The sequence below is a fragment of the Hydractinia symbiolongicarpus genome, chromosome 14, assembly GCF_029227915.1.
Source record: "Hydractinia symbiolongicarpus strain clone_291-10 chromosome 14, HSymV2.1, whole genome shotgun sequence".
NCBI lineage: Eukaryota > Metazoa > Cnidaria > Hydrozoa > Anthoathecata > Hydractiniidae > Hydractinia > Hydractinia symbiolongicarpus.
In genome coordinates this window covers 16,594,001-16,611,310 of record NC_079888.1, presented here as the reverse complement: position 1 = coordinate 16,611,310, position 17,310 = coordinate 16,594,001, and the positions used below count along the sequence as shown (strand labels likewise).

Sequence of the window (17,310 nt, the reverse complement as noted above, 5' to 3'; positions counted from 1 at the left end):
ACACGTCGAATAGTTTTGCTACTCCAAACTAATGGGCACACCTTCCCTTTATTATCAGAGAGGAACACCACATATCCTCCTGAACTTTGACCTGATGACAGATTTGCCAACGATGCATCACTGTAGCATATGATGGAGCAATTTTCCAATGATTCAAGGCTAGGGAAATGAATCTTTAATGGATTACCTTTGATTCTTTGAAGCACTTTATTTGCTTTCAAGATATTAGACACAGTAGGAGCTTTCATAGTCGAGCTCAATACAGAAATATCGAAGGCAATATCCGGGCGAGTATGTGTAGCAGTCCAGTTTAACTGACCAACCAATCTGCAATATTGAGAAGATTCAGTCTTGGTACAAATGGAATCTTTCTGAAGTTGACGTTCTCGGGTGATTGGAATTTGATCGATTTTTTCAATATAATCCAATTGGTCAAGTGATAGCTGTCCAGATTCACTCTGGCTGATATTAATACCAACATATTTAAAATGTGATGATGCTGAATGACCAACTTGAACACTAGGACACTAGGAAGAACACTACCATGACGAATCATTACAACTTTACCATCTGCACCAATGACAGTAGCAGGCCCTTGCCAACGCCGATCGTCTGGTAGTTTATAGAAGACTTGGTTACCAGGCTGATAGAAGATATCTGCATACTCGCGAACAGGATGTTTTAATGCCTTGCGAAGCTTTGAGCTTATTTCTGCTTGCACGAAAGCTTTTCTGGCTGCAGCAATGGCATTAAGATGCTGGGCTATTACAGAGCTGGTGGTAATGCCTTCCAAGGCCGGGAGTTCATCATGGAAAGCTGATGGCAGTCTAGGATTTTGACCTATTGCTAACTGTGCTGGTGTAAATCCATTTACAAACATACAGCAATTTCGTACAGATATAGCATACTGCAATGCCAGTGATTCTGATAACTTCGGGTGATCTTCCAGCATTTTTTCCATCATAATATCTATAGTTGCATGATTCCGTTCATTCAGACCATTTGCCCAAGGACTATAAGCAGCGGTGTGCTTGATGTTTATCCCAAATTGATTGCCAAGTTCCCGCATTTCATCATTAGCGAATTCCCCTCCATTGTCCATGTGAAAACTTTTAGCTGCTCCAAATATGGGCAACCAAAGTTCTATAATCTTTGCAACAACGATGCGTTTTTCTTTAGATGGTATGAAATCAGCACGTGTGTATCGAGTAACCATATCGATGAGGTAAATTATCCATTTACCCTTCCTTTCTTTCAAATCAATACTAACTATTTCATTAAATTTCATTTTATCTGGATCCATTAAGTTTCCGACAGCTGGCCTTGGAATGGTCGGTTTGTATCGCTTACACACTAGACAATTCTGAGAATATTTATGCAGAATGTCCAAAAATTCCTTGTCAGGCTTATCCAGGACACTGAGGACTTTCTTTAAGAACTCAAAGGGAGGATGACAAAATTGGCGATGCAAGCGTTTAGCAGCAAGTTCTTTGTCATGTTTGGACAATTCACTAACAGAAAACATAACATCCAGTACTTCAACAGGAAAACCTGGCTGCACATTTATACACCAGTGTCCAGTAGGGGATGTGAAGAGCTCAACATTTTTCTTCACACGATTTATTGTAACTTCAGCAGTGTCATTTCCTGTACAAATGAGCAGATTCCATGCTTTCATAGTTTCCTTTCCAAGCAGAAGAGGAAGATCGGTGTCAACAACATCGAATTTTAAGGAAGTGATTTCCCCAGCAACCAAAACAGGAGCTATAATGGTATACATAGATTTCATGACACGTCCACCACCAAATTTAAATTTGTTATTACCATGAAGCTTTTTGACATTTTGGTACATATCAGTACTCATGGAATCAAGAAAACACTGTGTCCATACTACTCCGGCAACATTCTGTGGGCAACCTGTATCGAGAATCATATAGTTAAATGCAACACCACCTGCCATAGACACATCAGATGCTTGGCATTCAATAACATCAGAGTTAACAGAAGCAACCCAGGAGCGGTTTGTAGAACTATCATGCTGTTGGTTGTCTTCCGAACCTTGTTGTTTCTCAGAACGATGTGGGCAATCTCGAGCAAAATGTGCAATTGAACGGCAAACACGGCATGTTAAAGGTTTACCGTCAGCATTTAGGGGATTGCGATGTTGCAATTTTCCACGACCTTGTCCACGATAACTTTTATTTGATGAATTACCATTTTTCGATCGGTATTGTCTCCATGCAACGTATGTTTCGTATTCATCTAGTGTGGCAAAAAAAGGCTCTTGTTTGACAGCAGGTTGAACTGAGGCTACAGCGGTGTTGGATGACTGAGTACTTGTGACAGCAGCACTGCCAAAATATTTCTTAAGCGCCTTTTTAGCTTGTTTATACATTTCATTTGGTTGATCCCCATCAACTTCTCTCATTGCTAGACGAAGGTCAGAATCATTAAGATTGGCACCACACAGTAAATTAAGTCCATGAATACGTTCACCAAGTTTCATGTCGAAGCGCTCCATTCGGACTTTATATTTCTCATAATACATGATATATTGTTCAATACTTTGATCTTCTTTTCTACATAATATACGGAAGTCTTTCCACGTGTCAAAGGCTGACGTGTTATCGTCCTTACTATAGTACGTTTCTATCAATTCTATCACCTTTTTCCACCCGTCATAACCTGTCATGTTCTCCGTATCAAGGGTATCAAATAGTTGACGACGTATTTCGCTTCCATCCGGAAGATGCAATGCTAATTGCAAACCATGAACATCTTTCAGTCCAGTTACACCAGAAGTGGCAACTTTCCATGCCTTGGCTTCTCGGAGCCATAATGAAAACTCTTTGTTTTCTTCATCCCACCGTGGTGGGTTTAAAAATCCACTAGCCATTGTTTAACTACCGTCTGCTACCATGAAAACTCGTAAATGTTAATAGAGATAGATAAACCCACCACTATATATTAATACCTATAAATATACAAACATATAATAAACATAAATGAACTGCATTGTTAGAGTCAGACAGTAGGATGTTAACACGTTAGCTAGCGTTCTCTTTCCAATCGAAAGTAGCTTACTCTTTCAACGATGGAAGATTTTAAAGCTTTACAATGTTCTTGAAGAGTATAAATTAAAATTTTGATGTTGATAAATGCCATGAAACAATAAAACTACACTATTTATTCTTTTGGGCTAGATACTTTACAAGATTTCTATCAATATTTTTGAAATTTTTAGTTTTATGAAACTTGCTAGTTTTTTAGGCTTGTCGCTGTCTGCCTTCTTTGCCGTGTCCTAATTATCCAATAAAATTTAGCAATCCTTACCATTTTGTGGGCAACTGTAAAAGTTTGACTAAGGTTCCGCTATTACAAATCAACAAACTAGGCGCTCCGTCATTATTACTTAACTTATAATTATTATGCAACTTTGAAATCAACAATTCGAATGTTCTTTGTTCTAATTTGAAAGTATATGTTCTATTTAAAATGTGAAATTTCAATGGCAAAGAAAATCATTGCATAGCACATTTTTATTTATTTATTCTTTTGTCATTAACGTTAAATTAGCAGCAGCAGTTTTAACGTGAAGTTAAAAATGGTAGCATGCGAGTAAAAAAAGTGAAGTCTTTGACCAATGTTTTAGAAAAAATGGAAAGGCTGTTTCTAGGCATAAGAAAACAGAATTTAAAATTTTTTACTACAGACGCTACCATGAGGCATACTCCAGGAGACTCTCATCGAAATTCTCAATTGAGGCATAACAGCCTCAATTGAGAATTCCTAGCTAACACACTGTCTATTCTAATTTTATAAATGCTATTTTGGGTGTGTGTGATCTGTCACGTGGCTAGCCTTTTACTTCATTGTTAGGACGGGAGTCTTAGTAAACTTGTTGTCTGCCTACAAAACTGGGGAAGAATTGGATTAACCTGCCATTTTGAAAAAGCATTTAGACAGAATGTTGCTGAGTCTGGTTATTTTAACTGTTAAACTTTACATTGCTGTTGTTTCTATCCTATGACAATGTTTTTGTTGCTAAATATATTGTAGGAGTTTAATCATTTCCAATGCTTCTTGAAACTTGTTTTTCATGCTTGTTTACATTTTAAGCTATGATTTTTTTTGACAACACTGCTTCATATCGGCCTGTCATCAAGAGCACTAAAGTCAATCAGAATGCTAAAAAACCTGTATTGCCCACTTGCAAAATCCAGACGGTTAACAACAATAATGAGAAACTGAAATCTGATCATTTCCAATCTGTCCTCCTGTTTTAATTCCTTTGACATCCTTGTTTTCTTGTGCAGCTATTTTAAGGAAGTGTGTCAAGATTTTTAAAAAAATTGTTGTTGTTTTTCAGACAGTTTGCTTGAAGATTTCATTTTTTTTTCCTTCATATTTTATCCCTATCTTTTTTTCAGAAATATAACATTTCCCAGGTAGCATGTAATTAGGAACATCTGCTAAGTTACCTTTGTCACTAATTCAAATTTTTCCTAAAATCTCCTAAATTTTTGTATCTTTTTTCTCTGCTAATTGAAAAAATCACCTAAAAAACAGCTCAAATTCTCCAAAAAATTAACTTGCAATATAAGTGGGAACCCTGTATTCATTTTTTTATGTTACATAATTTACTTTCAAGGAATATCAGTTTAATATTACGCAGCTGTTTATTTGTGTTGCTTAATTTGTCGAATTAAAACTATAATTAAACATTTATGATAAACTCTTCTGTTTTGCCATAGATCAGAAATGTTATATAATAATAAATGTGGAATAGTCATATATTAGCCAGGCGGTACTTGAAACAAATACTACGTAAATTTTCACAAGAGGTTATTTACCACCGTCGTATCACAAGACCCAACTTTTTCTTATTACAAAATAGTCAAATTAAATTGGTGAAGTGCTTGAACACCTCTTCAGTTGGTAAGTGCAACATTCTTATTGCATGTAATAGTTTACTTTGTAAAATTCAATGTTTGGATTTTTTTGATTTTTTTTTTTTTGTTATACCCAAAATGTCATTAAAATAAAGTTGTTGCTTTTAAAACCAAGGTCTCATATGGCTTTGCAATTTTTAATTTTTTACTCGTTTTTTTTAAGTAAAAAACATCTTTTATCTCCTTACTCTCAACAATTAAAAGGAAGTTAAGACTAAGAGAGATACTAATTTGGATTTCAGTCCTTGCTGCAATATTTACCTCCTGCAATGAACAGCTTGCAGAAAGCCATTATATTTTCTGAAAGTTTATAAATGAAAAGACTTGCTTAAAATCTGTAAAGCTCTGAAATGTGTCATAATTACAATCACACTTATTTATAATTTTTATATTTTATTTATGTTTTATTTATGTTGGCCAAGGAAAGTTATTGTGTGACAGCCTTGAAATAAAAATACCCAGTGCGTTTTATTCTACTTAAAAATGCAAATGCGAATGAATCTTATGAACTTGGAAAATCAAAGGCCACTGTTTTATATTGTTTTCTTTTACCGTGCAAGTAGAAACCATCCTGAAAATATACTTTAAATTAATAAATAAATACCATTCATAGAAATAAAGAATAACATAAAAACAAACAAATATTTTGCAAATTTATAGATTTACCACCAGTGAATTATTTTTTTAAAAATGGAATGGTAAATAGAAAAAATGCTGTGTTAGTATAAAAATCCACAAACATGATCAAAAAGGCTGAATGCGCATGATCACGCATAATAGATAATCAACTTTTCTAGACCTTATTGCGATTTCTATTTTGTTCATGCAAAGAAATGTTTTACAGCAGACGAGGGGGATATTTAAACTTATTATTATTTTGTTTTATTTTTCATCATTTTAGGTTGTTTCAATAGCTCAAGTTTTTCACTGTCAGGCAAGATGCCACCCATTGAAAATGTCAAGTCCTTCGTGGACCAACTAATTAAGGAAAATAATGTAATGATATTTTCTAAATCATACTGTCCATTTTGTCACAAGGTAACAATTTTTTGTTTACGGCTGGATTTACACTTAAACAAATGATACCTTTTTGTAGCAAAAGCAGTTGATCCGATTGGAGATGCTTGATCTTTTCAGTTGATATGTGTTGATGCATGAAAAAGTTTGACTTATTTCAACTTTTTTTGTAGTACACGTATCAAAATTAAACAAACAAAAAGAATGATTAAGAATAATAAATCCTTTGAGCCAATCATTGAACCAAAACAATACGTTACATACAATGCATTGTCTTTTTAAATGGATATCCGGCTTTAATTTTTGTTGTCACAACCATGTTTTAATTTAGTTTTCCCTTTCTTCTCTGTTACGTATAAAGAGTTGTATTATCACTACAGTAATGTTGTTGCGTGAAGGGTTGCAACAACATTAAGGTTGGTGCATGAAATGTTTGGCTACAATTTTTATTTTTTCAAAAAAACATAAAGCCTGACTACGACGTGTGATAAGTAGGACATGTTTAGCATTAATTAGCATTTCCAGATTAGCTTTTCTCACACTAATGATTCAATGCTTATTAAGGATATTATCTTTATTCTTATTTGATTTAGGTTAAAGACATATTTGAAGGTATTAATGCACCATACAAGGCCTACGAGTTAGATTTGGAAGGTAAGAGGCGCAACATAATAATTACTGACTAATAATTATTTGCAAATGCACTAACTTAAGTCTTTTGCTTTCTAAGAACATGGTGCTGCTATTCAAGATGCACTTTTAGCAAAAACTAGCCAAAAGACTGTGCCAAATATTTTTATAAATGGCAAGCACCTTGGTGGTGCGAGTGATACTGAGGCAGCATTTAAAGATGGTCGTCTGCAACAGCTCATGTCTGGCGATGAGAGGGAATTTGATTATGATTTGTTTGTCATCGGGGGAGGCTCAGGTGGTCTCGCTTGTTCCAAGGTTAGATTATATTTTAACATCTCTTAACATCTTTTGCAATAAGGTACGAATTGTATATGTGTTTCCTTGAAGATTTTTAATAATCTTGACTTTTTATGGGTATATAATTTTTAATAGGGAATATCACTGGAATATGAGCTATATTCTACTTTACTTCAATTTTAGGAAGCTGTAGAGTTTGGCTTACGTGTTGCTGTTGCTGATTTTGTCACGCCAACTCCAATTGGTACAAGGTGGGGTCTAGGGGGTACTTGTGTAAATGTTGGTTGTATCCCAAAGAAATTAATGCACCAAGCTGCATTGTTAGGTAGGTGTAAAATTTCAATAACGTTCGTGATCGTTAGTGTTTTCAAACAATAGCTTGCATTATACATGTGACAACAAAAGAATTCATCAAATCTTATTGATGATAAGCAATTGAGTTCACGTACCTTAACATAAGATATGCAAAGGTTTTTTACATGTTAAACATAAGGTAGTCAAGTGGGGTCGTAAAACTTGTGTACATTAAAGTTACGTTCGAGCTGTGATGTATTTCGCTGTCTTAAAAATTCACAGCTATTCCTAGTTCCAGTTTCATGCAGATTTATTAAGGCTTTTTAGTGGAAACCAGTTACCGTTTTATGGTTTTATTAATTTTTATCAGACACAGGAGATAAATTCTATAAAACATACAAAACAGAGCATTTTCAAATAAACATGCAGCTTTTTGGAACACATAACATATATATAAGAACAAAACTGACAACAAGTTTTACATTTCAGGTGTGAAGTTCAGATGTTATCAACATCTCAACTGTACGCCTTCATTTTTTAAAGATTCAGAATTTCCCAAGTCCTATCACAGGGTGACCACTCCTCCTTAAATTCCCTAAATATTCTAGAAAAAGAAAATCTCCTTAAAAGTACTTAAATATACTTAAAATAATTGAAATTTTAGCTATTCTCCTTATTTTCTCCTTATTTCTTATTTTTTCTGATCGTAACTTTTTTTGAAAATGTGTTTATGGATTGTTCATCACCAGTTAAATAAGACATATTTTTCTGTTACCTAAAATCCTATATTTTCTATCTTTCAGGGCATAATTTATATGTATATTTGTATAATTTTCTTATCCATAGAACATAGTATGTAACATTAAAGATAGAGAACTAAAATTGGTTTTCTTCTTAATTATCCTAAGTTTTTTTATACTTTTTTTATTCTCATTCGCATCAAAATATCCTTAAAAAATGTCAAGTTGTCTCCGTAATTCTCCTTATTATCCTTACTTTTGTTCATATTTTATTAGTGGTCACCCTTTATCACCAACTGATTATATAATTGTTTACAGTATGCACAAAACTCAGGCAAATTAATAAAAGTTGTGATGACTTTTTGTCTATAGGCGAATCTATTAGTGACTCGCGTCATTATGGATGGAAGGTGGAAGAGAATGTCTCACATGATTGGGAGACGATGGTGCAAGCTATCCAAGATCACGTGCATGGTCTGAACTGGGGCTACAAAGTTCAACTCCGGGATAAGAAGGTCAAGTATTACAACAAGTATGCTTCTTTGGTTGACAACCACACACTTACACTAAAAGATAAAAGTGGTAACGAGGAGACGGTGACTGCAAGAAATATTGTGTTAGCCATGGGAGGGCGTCCTTCTTATCCAGATATTCCAGGAGCAAAGGAGTGTGCAATAACAAGGTACAACCTAATGCTATCCCTATCAGATTTTTTATGGTTATCTATCAAAAGACTTAATGACATCTTTTATCAACTCATTTTTAAAATTGGGACCAACAATTGGCTAGTTAAGGTCGTGTCTGAAATTTACTCCTGAGCGTAATAAATGTTATATTTGTGATCTCTAAATGATTTACAATTCAACAATACATAATACACATATGTTTAGTGAAATAAAAAAAATAGTCCAGGTTTTAGAATGCAGTCTCAAGACTAATAAATTGGTACTTAGTAAAAAAGAAAATGAATATTCTCTCGTAATTAAGTTTTAAAGAATTGAGAAAACGTAAGGTGCAATAAAAGAAAGTGACATGTGGTGAGGCATAAGGCTTCTCCACTAGTAGGATTTCTGTAAATTTATGGGGTAGTATCGGATTTAGCTCTCGAAAAATTACATCTACTTTTGACTAGGTTTCGAACATGCTGAATGCTATGAGCATGCACTATGTGACATGTATTTACTATGTATTGACATCTCACCCTTCGTGTATGCATTCCAAATTAAGAGCAAATATTCTGTTTTAGCGATGACATATTTTCACTGCCCTACGCACCTGGTAGGACTCTGTTTATTGGAGCGTCCTACATCTCACTGGAATGTGCTGGCTTTCTTCACGGTCTAGGTTATGACACTACTGTCATGGTACGCTCCATCTTCCTGCGTGGCTTTGATCAGGATATGGCGAATAAAGTTGGAGAGCATATGGAAAATCATGGTGTTAAGTTTTTAAAGAAGTGCGTCCCTGTTAAGGTAGAACATGTCTAAGTTGATGTAAACGTACTTATATATATAAATGTATTGCGGGGATGAGATCTTTGATCAAACTAATTTCGTTGCTAGTTTTTTTTTTCTGCCAAAACTTACGTCCTAAAATCTTTTCCCTTACATAAATCTGATATTCTAATGGTAACTACTTCACCCCTGCCCTCGCTCACGCCTCATATCATATCTGTATAAACAAGCCACATTACCAGTCTCGCTTATGTATTTTAGATGGAAAAGATTGAAGAAGGGAGTCCAGGAAAGGTGAAAGTAACGTACAAAAACAATGAAGGGGTGGAATCCAGTGATGTGTTTGATACTGTGGTATTCGCAGTTGGTCGCGCGCCTTGTACTAAAGGTATTGGGCTGGAGAATGCTGGAGTGAAATTAAATGAAAAGTGGGTTCTTATAATTAGTTGATTCGTTTCTTAGCCTTTCAATAATTACTCGATTATGTCTCTTTCCAATAAACCCCTCGTGCAATAAACCAATATCTTCCATTTAACCCACCCTTAAAACCACTTCGGACGGATAATGCCAGGGTTCTCACGCCTCCTAAAAATCTAAAAAATCCTATAAAAATAAAATCCTAAAATATCCCAAAATTTCCTGATTTTCACGAAACTCTATTTTTATAATGAATTTTTTTTGTGGAATGTAAGTCAGATATATTTATATTCTTCATCAGCTATCCTATATCAAACTCTCCTAAAATCTCCTAAATTTTTGTATGTTGTTCCCCGGTTATTGAAAAACAGCTAAAATCCTCCTAAATTGTCCTAAAAAAGTTACTTGCAAAATGACTGGGAACCCTGTTCAGAATCCTTCAGAACCCTAAGAAATAAGGCCTCGCCGGTTCTTCGTGTATTCCGGTATTGGTGCGGTTGCAACTTTTATAAGTCGCCCTTGTTATCTTGGTTTGTATTTTTTATTTTATTTTTGTGTTTTGTTTTGTAGAAATGGATTTGTGATCACAGACGTTTTCGACAAAACAAACGTCGATAATATTTACGGTATCGGCGATTTAGCCGACGGCAAGCCGGAATTAACACCGGTGGCAATTCAAGCTGGTAAATTGTTGGCTAGGAGATTGTTTGCTGGAGGTCGAAAAAAGGTTAGATTGACAAAAAAAAAATTTGGAGAAAATTTAGAACGTCTTTTTCTTCTTGATATTTTCAAATTAAAAATGGCTCTTTAAGGCTCTCTTTTTTATTCGAATTTTGTGTGCCTCTACCGTACTTTTTTGGCAGCTGTCGTGTCGGCGTCTATGTTTTTGTTTTTTTTAGGTACATTTTCGCCGTTGTTGTTCATATAGCCTTCATTTATTTCCCCCCTTTTTTTAGTGTGACTACACCAGCGTTCCTACGACAGTTTTCACGCCTCTTGAATACGGCGTGTGCGGCTTGTCGGAAGAAGATGCGATCGCGCAACTTGGTGCAGACAACGTCGAAGTCTACCACTCGAATTTCACACCTCTAGAAGCGACCGTGCCACACAGATTAGACAACGAATGCTACGCTAAAATCATCTGCAACTTAAAAGACAGCGTGAGTCTGTTTGTCGCTGTTATTTGAGTTTTCGTTCTTCAGTAAAAAAATTGACACGGTGTATTTATGGTGTAACTCCTAAAATCTAAGATCCAAAAAGTTTCTTTAATGTTTTAAATCTGTGACCACCCTGTTTGGTGACTTTACACTCGCCAAAATCTGAAAGCTTTAAATAACCTGTTATTTAAAAGGGACTCGAAACGTTTTCCAATTTAATGACTTACACTAAATTGGAAAAAGTTTAGAAGCCTAGATATTCTGGCTGTGTGCATCGCACCAAGACCAACGTCGTCACAAAAATTAAAAACATCAAAACACGATTTGTACTTCGGTTTAATCTCGTGTGTCTGAAATGTTGTAGTGTGAAGTTGTTTCTTTTGCTTACAAAACAAACTCTCTGCCATCTTAGGAACGCGTTGTTGGTGTGCACGTGGTTGGTCCCAATGCTGGTGAAATAATTCAGGGATTTGGCATCGCATTAAAAACTGGTGCTACTAAAGAACATTTCGACGAACTGATAGGAATACATCCTACAAATGCTGAGGTAAGCATTTGTTCATAAAGAATTCAATTGATTTCCTTTCTCTTCAAACTGAAGTAAGTAGGCGTTGTGTGACTTTTAATGTCCCTCTAGCTTTTTTACGTTATGCACGCCCCTGAATTTTATGAACATAGAAGACCTAAATCTTGTAACTGGCGTTGTTTCAGGGGAGTTATCTCTAGCTGATTAAGAATCATTTGTGTCAAGCTTCTAACATTGTTGCAATTGTGTTTTTTTATATAAATTTTCACGAAATGTAATCGCCAGCAAAAATAAACTATTTTAAATACGAAAAGATGACGAATACCTTACCTGTCCGTTTTCAGATCTTCACGACCATGGATAAAACCAAGCGTTCCGGTGCTGATATCAATATTACCGGTTGCTGAGGTTAAGCCCGCTATTGTTTACGTTGCATGAATTAATTTACCCTTGGTAAATTATTAGACGCATGCGCGAAAACAATAGTGGGATTGTACCGCTTATATTGTTGGAGAAGATGCTGTCATATTTTGGTGACGGAATGATGACTTAGTTATAAAGCTGTACTTGTATGGTATTCTAAGTTTGATGATGTATTTTCAACAACTGAAGTTTAGTGAAGGCTTGTGAGTGAGATGTAGATTCGCCTTTATTGTATGAAAAAAAATTGAAAAAATACGAAATAAAAATGTGCATAAACTTATATTGTCACCGCTTCGTGCTTTCGTACAGCATGTGGTGACATTACAAAGGCTGTGCCGAATTAGATACTATTTTACTTTAAACTTATGTAACTTTCCAGAAGAGATTTATTGTTTGCGGAAATATAAATTCTGTTTTATAAATTCTCTAGTGTTATAAGTACTTGCTAACCACGCGGCGCCTGTCTTTGTATCCCGCCATGTCAAGTTAGGGTGTAAATGTCGAATAATTATTAGCAGACAGGTTACAATTAAATGTAACTGTCGTTGTTTTAAAAACAATAGAATACTAATTTGTTCGTTTCCGGAATACACATGTTGTGGGTTAAATATTTTGTGATTAATTAAGGCACAACGATTTGCAGAGCACGCAATTTATTTTGACATAGTAAGGGATGACTCACAAATCGGGAAGTGGACGCTGAACGTCAATCCGCTTAAATTTTGAGGACCCTTGCCCCTCCCCAATCTGAATGTTAATTCAAAAAACGTAGAAAACGCTCTTGTAGAACATATAAACGTCAGTTCAGAATACTTCCTGTCTCCGTTTCATGACGTTTTATAGTTTAAAGTGCCTAAACAAAGGATTTTTCTTATTCTCGACCCCGACGTTCTTTGAGCTTTATCTCAAGGAACTCTGAGGACGACAACGGGTTTCTCCCTCTTCTTCTTCCCTGAAAAAATGTCGATAATAATAATCATAAACAGTTGGCTTCATTGTATATACAGTGTTGCAGTAAGATGCATTGGTTCTGCAGTAAAATCAGGAAGGTGTTTTATTTTTTGTATGTGTGACCTAAATAGCTAACTAAGACAAACACATACAACATTTAAAAAAGTGTTTTAACATGCGCTTGAAGTTGATTTTAAGTAATGATCTTTCCATGTAATTAGTAGTTACTGCAGTGTTTTTCAGTACAAAAGGAATTCGCGAACGCCATTAAAGAACGACTTAAAATATATTGACGAAGACCTAGAAGGTGAAAAAAATCTTCTACTATTAGAAAGTAGAGTGCTAGCAACTAAGTGTGTCGCAAGGGTGAAGGTATTAAAAGATAAAGAACATATCCTCACTCGATGCATCATAATCTTTGCAACACTCTGGAGGTTGAGAATTACTTATACCAATATGTCTCACTTATGCACCGTTGTTTCTGTAAAGAAAAGATCATTCTATCATTTATTTAATGTGGATCGCCGGTATTGACGACTAAAACTACCGGAGTCAGAATATCATCTTCGAACATCGAGTGAAGAACACGAGAAAGGCGACGACGGGGAAGATGTGGAAACTGAGGGCGACGGCAGCAAGATTTAAAATCGCACTGGCTGATTCTTTTGTTTTTTGAATGCATGCCTTCCATGTATAATCCCGCTCCTATTCCACAGTGTATAAGCAGACCAAAAAAACTGATGAGCTAGTATAAGCCCAGCACTTTTATTAGCGGTATATTATAAACGATAGGCTACAAACTTACGGTTAGGTTTGTTACTTTTATAAACCATCGTTCTCTCTTGATGCAATAACAAGACGTTATGTCACGGTAGAATGCGTTGGGCTTGTTGAACTGGTCAAGCCAGTGTTCTATAACCGGGTGAATTAATTTAAATTTGTCCAAAACTCACTGCGCATGCGCGTGTACCTGCAAAGGTCAAGGTTTCGCAGCAAATAATCAAGCAAAAAAAACGTAAACAAACAATAGACGGCCAATGGACACTAAGATTGTATTTTTTGTTTACTATATTACACTATGTACAATTTTTGATAAATAAAGTGTCATTTTTATTCGTTACGTTACATGCAACTAATATCAAATTCAATATTTTCGTCTAGATCTGGTACCATTTCAAATCCAGGACTCCCGCCAAAATTGGTAAACAAATAGGTTTATTTGGTTGCTTCAGACACCATTGCGTATTTCGTAATGAAACTGTTCCGTTTTGTGAGGAAGCAAATAGCCAGTTTTTATTCCATTGGTTTTATAACTTAGAGTAAAGTTCAGAATATTTTATCTTTCGAAAAGTTAAATGATGACACACATAGAGCTTTTCGGCACGTTTTGTGAACTATCTGGATTAGGTGTAGCCTTTACACCATTTGGCTTACTCGACACAGATTGACGTACATTCGAGAAAGCCACTACCTCATCCACTGACTTTGCTGTTGCTATCACAGCTTTCGCAGCCCTTTCTGCATCTCCCTTGGCAACAGCATCGGCGACTTCTGCCGCCATGGCAGCCGCTTTGGCGCCCATTGTCGGGTTAGATTGCTTAGCAATGTGCTCCGCTGTGGCAGAGGCAACTGCGGCGGCAACAGCAGTAGCGGCAACCAGCTTCACCTCTGCTTCTGAGCTCATGTTAGTGTATTCCTTAACGATATCAGAAAACTGTGCAAATGGTTTGTTGGTTAGTGACGTAGTGTGGCCGCTGGTGTATCCGGCATTTGAAAAAGCAGCCGTCGCCAATGAAACTGAAACGAGAAAAAAAAGTTGTGAAGTTTCATAGTTTTTTCTTCTTTTTCTTCGAAATTCTACAATCCTCTCTTTACAACATCAGTCAAATTATAGCTTCTAATAAAATATTATTATTGCACGCCCCTTTGTCAGAACACAAAAAGACTGAATGAGTGCCTCAAGTAAAAAAGAAAATAATGATGCAAGAATCGTAGGCAAGCTTACTCAAGAAATGTTATTGCAGACTGATGAGCAAATTACAAGTTACAAGGTCAAAACAGGAGTCTGGAACGAGAAGGTTTCCACCCAGACACCATTTCTTATGTTAATTAATTCACCTTTATAATGCATACACCCTGAACAGATGCAAATTAAAGAGGGCAGAAAATGTCCAAATATGGTATTATAATTTATGCAGAAAATCAAATCTGAAAATTATCTAGCGAATGTCTTCAGAACGAAAACAGATATTTTTTTAAACACGTTAAATAATAACGCTATTTTTTACTTTCAGAACCATTTATAGGAACCAGCATTATAATTGAACAACATAGCACTTCCTCACGACAAGAAGCACTCTCCCCGATGCTGTCGTTACAAATTAGTTGTTTTCTAAACATGAACTAGTCATCGTAAAAAGTGTATTTAGACTTTACAAACATAAGATAAAAAAATCAGCTTTAGACTTTTCTCCAAATCCTCTGAGTTTTTCTGTCCAGTTTTAAAAAAGCCCTATAATAACACAGAGATGAGAACTAATATTAGAACGTCATCATAACAGGCGCCGTCATTAATTTTCACGAGTTTATTAAACAGTTAAAGAAGTCACTTTCTACTACATAGCTAACAAGCCTTGGTTAACCAGTCTAAAATAACGAGGCCATGACATATTGTGTTACATGCTTCATGAAAGTCATGACACTCAGGGCGATAAGTGTGAGTCATGTTTTCACCTCATACTCTTCTCTTTTCTCTCATACTTCTCCTGGCGTTCTAACTGAAGTTCCTGCTTTTCTATAGATCAGGTAAGAGTAGAAACAAAAAAAAAAAATTCTGAAGTTTTCCCGTCACTTAAAAAGTACAAGCAAAAGCTCTTACTTCGTTTTAGTCCTTCACCAAGAGATCCATGTCCATAGATAATATTATTACATGCTTCTACGAGGCTTTTCAATTCGCTTCCTTCTGCTTTGTAAGACGACCCCTTTCCAGTTCCGCCACTTATGTCAACCCGGGGTTTATTTATCAATATATCCTCGTGACCACGGTTCTCGATGGATAAATCCGCTTCAAATATAGCCAGCACAAACTTTTGTTCTTTGATGTTGTTTTTGATAAGAGAAAGTTTATCTTCTGTGAAGTAACTAAAATAGAGATCAGTATATAAGATAAGTTATGCTCGGTTGGCTTTTTGGTGCAAAACATTTTAAAGAGTTTAGCTTTTTAACGCTAAACGTTTTATAAAGTTATTTTTTCACGATAAGCAGATTACGTCAAACGCTTCTCTAACTGTTTCTCGCCAACGGCAACAACGACAACAACCCTAACAATAACGGCAACAACGAAAATTACAAAGACGATGGCGACAACGACGACAAAAAAAAAAGTTAAAAAAAAGACAACGAAAACGACAACAAAAGAATGGCGACGACGATGAAGACAACCACATTAACAACAGTAACAACAACAACGACAAAAACAAAAAGAACAACAACAACAACGACGACGACGACTCCAGAAATCAATGAGAATCCACATCTTATAACATCAGCAATCAGATAAAAATAACACAAATCATAAATCACAAGCCTTTGTGGACACACATATTCAACAACCAGCTCGCAAACAAAACTCAATCCTTTATTTTGTTGTCAACACAAACAACTTGTGAGCGCTGTTCATTCGTCAGCCTCTTGTTATATTCCATTTATATCGCGCCAAAAATAACTACACGTTTTGTTGTTTTTACTGTAGTAAATTCGTATTTATTATTTATAATGCTAATTAATCACCATGGCAACATATATATAAACAGTTGAAAAAGAAAAGAGGGTGTATAAACTGCTTAACAGCGTGGGAACATTCGTGATAAGAAAAACATCTGCTAGTTAGTGTGTCGTGATGCAGCGAAATAGAAAAGTTAAGGAAATTCGGTTTTGAACAGGCCAACAAGTTTTAGAACCGTTAGAGTGACTTGCAAAGTGTACTTTAAACGTCAACAAATCGACACGTGTGTGCTAAACGTCAACAAATCGATAAATATGCGCTAAAAGTCAACAAATCAATAACTGTAGGCTGAACGTCAACAAATCAATAAGTGTACGCTAAACGACAACAAATCGATAAAAGTACGCTAAACGTGAACTCGAAGTTACGGAAGTGGAAGGAGTCAAATCTTTTGAAGTTTAAAAATATCATACTACCAAACATCGATTTTTTAGTTGACAGCCGAATTTCGAGCTGTTATGCTGTATGCAGGCTTCACATCAGCATTTGTTCGAGTGGTAATTTTCAGGGATACTCAAACATGATTTTGTGGTTAAGGGCAAGGGACGGGCGTAAAAAGAACTTCGAATCAATGCTTAGCGCACACGTTTCTATATGTGAGTCATCCTTAAATAAAACCCATCCCTCGAAAGAATCTTTCGACACTATAAAAATTTTTTAAACTT

General features: G+C 35.6%; 2 protein-coding genes across 2 annotated transcripts in view; one reads left to right on the top strand and one right to left on the bottom strand.

Moving 5' to 3' along the window:
* Nucleotides 1-4,733: 4,733 nt before the first annotated feature.
* LOC130625386 (thioredoxin reductase 1, cytoplasmic-like) lies at nt 4,734-12,332 on the top strand. The gene is made up of 12 exons (XM_057440472.1): nt 4,734-4,938; nt 5,854-5,990; nt 6,563-6,623; nt 6,700-6,917; nt 7,083-7,224; nt 8,306-8,615; nt 9,180-9,405; nt 9,649-9,815; nt 10,375-10,531; nt 10,761-10,964; nt 11,374-11,508; nt 11,832-12,332. The coding sequence occupies exons 1-12, from the start codon at nt 4,779-4,781 to the stop codon at nt 11,892-11,894; spliced, it is 1,980 nt and encodes a 659-aa protein (XP_057296455.1). The 5' UTR covers nt 4,734-4,778; the 3' UTR covers nt 11,895-12,332.
* A 1,567-nt stretch (nt 12,333-13,899) lies between these two features.
* LOC130625805 (uncharacterized) overlaps nt 13,900-17,310 on the bottom strand; it is a 19,722-nt gene continuing 16,311 nt past the window's right edge. Inside the window, exons 14-15 of the mRNA XM_057440920.1 lie at nt 15,740-16,002; nt 13,900-14,658 (exon numbers count right to left, since the gene is read on the bottom strand). Of these exons, the coding sequence (XP_057296903.1) occupies nt 14,213-14,658; nt 15,740-16,002 (709 nt within the window). The 3' untranslated portion in view covers nt 13,900-14,212. The remainder of the gene's footprint in view (nt 14,659-15,739; nt 16,003-17,310) is intronic.

Excerpts from the sequence above, each read along its gene's own strand:
- LOC130625386 (XM_057440472.1), top strand. The coding sequence starts at position 4,779 with ATGTGGAATAGTCATATATTAGCCAGGCGGTACTTGAAACAAATACTA. Across the intron at positions 4,939-5,853 it reads CTTGAACACCTCTTCAGTTG|GTTGTTTCAATAGCTCAAGT; the intron begins GTAAGTGCAACA and ends TCATCATTTTAG. Across the intron at positions 10,965-11,373 it reads TCTGCAACTTAAAAGACAGC|GAACGCGTTGTTGGTGTGCA; the intron begins GTGAGTCTGTTT and ends CTGCCATCTTAG.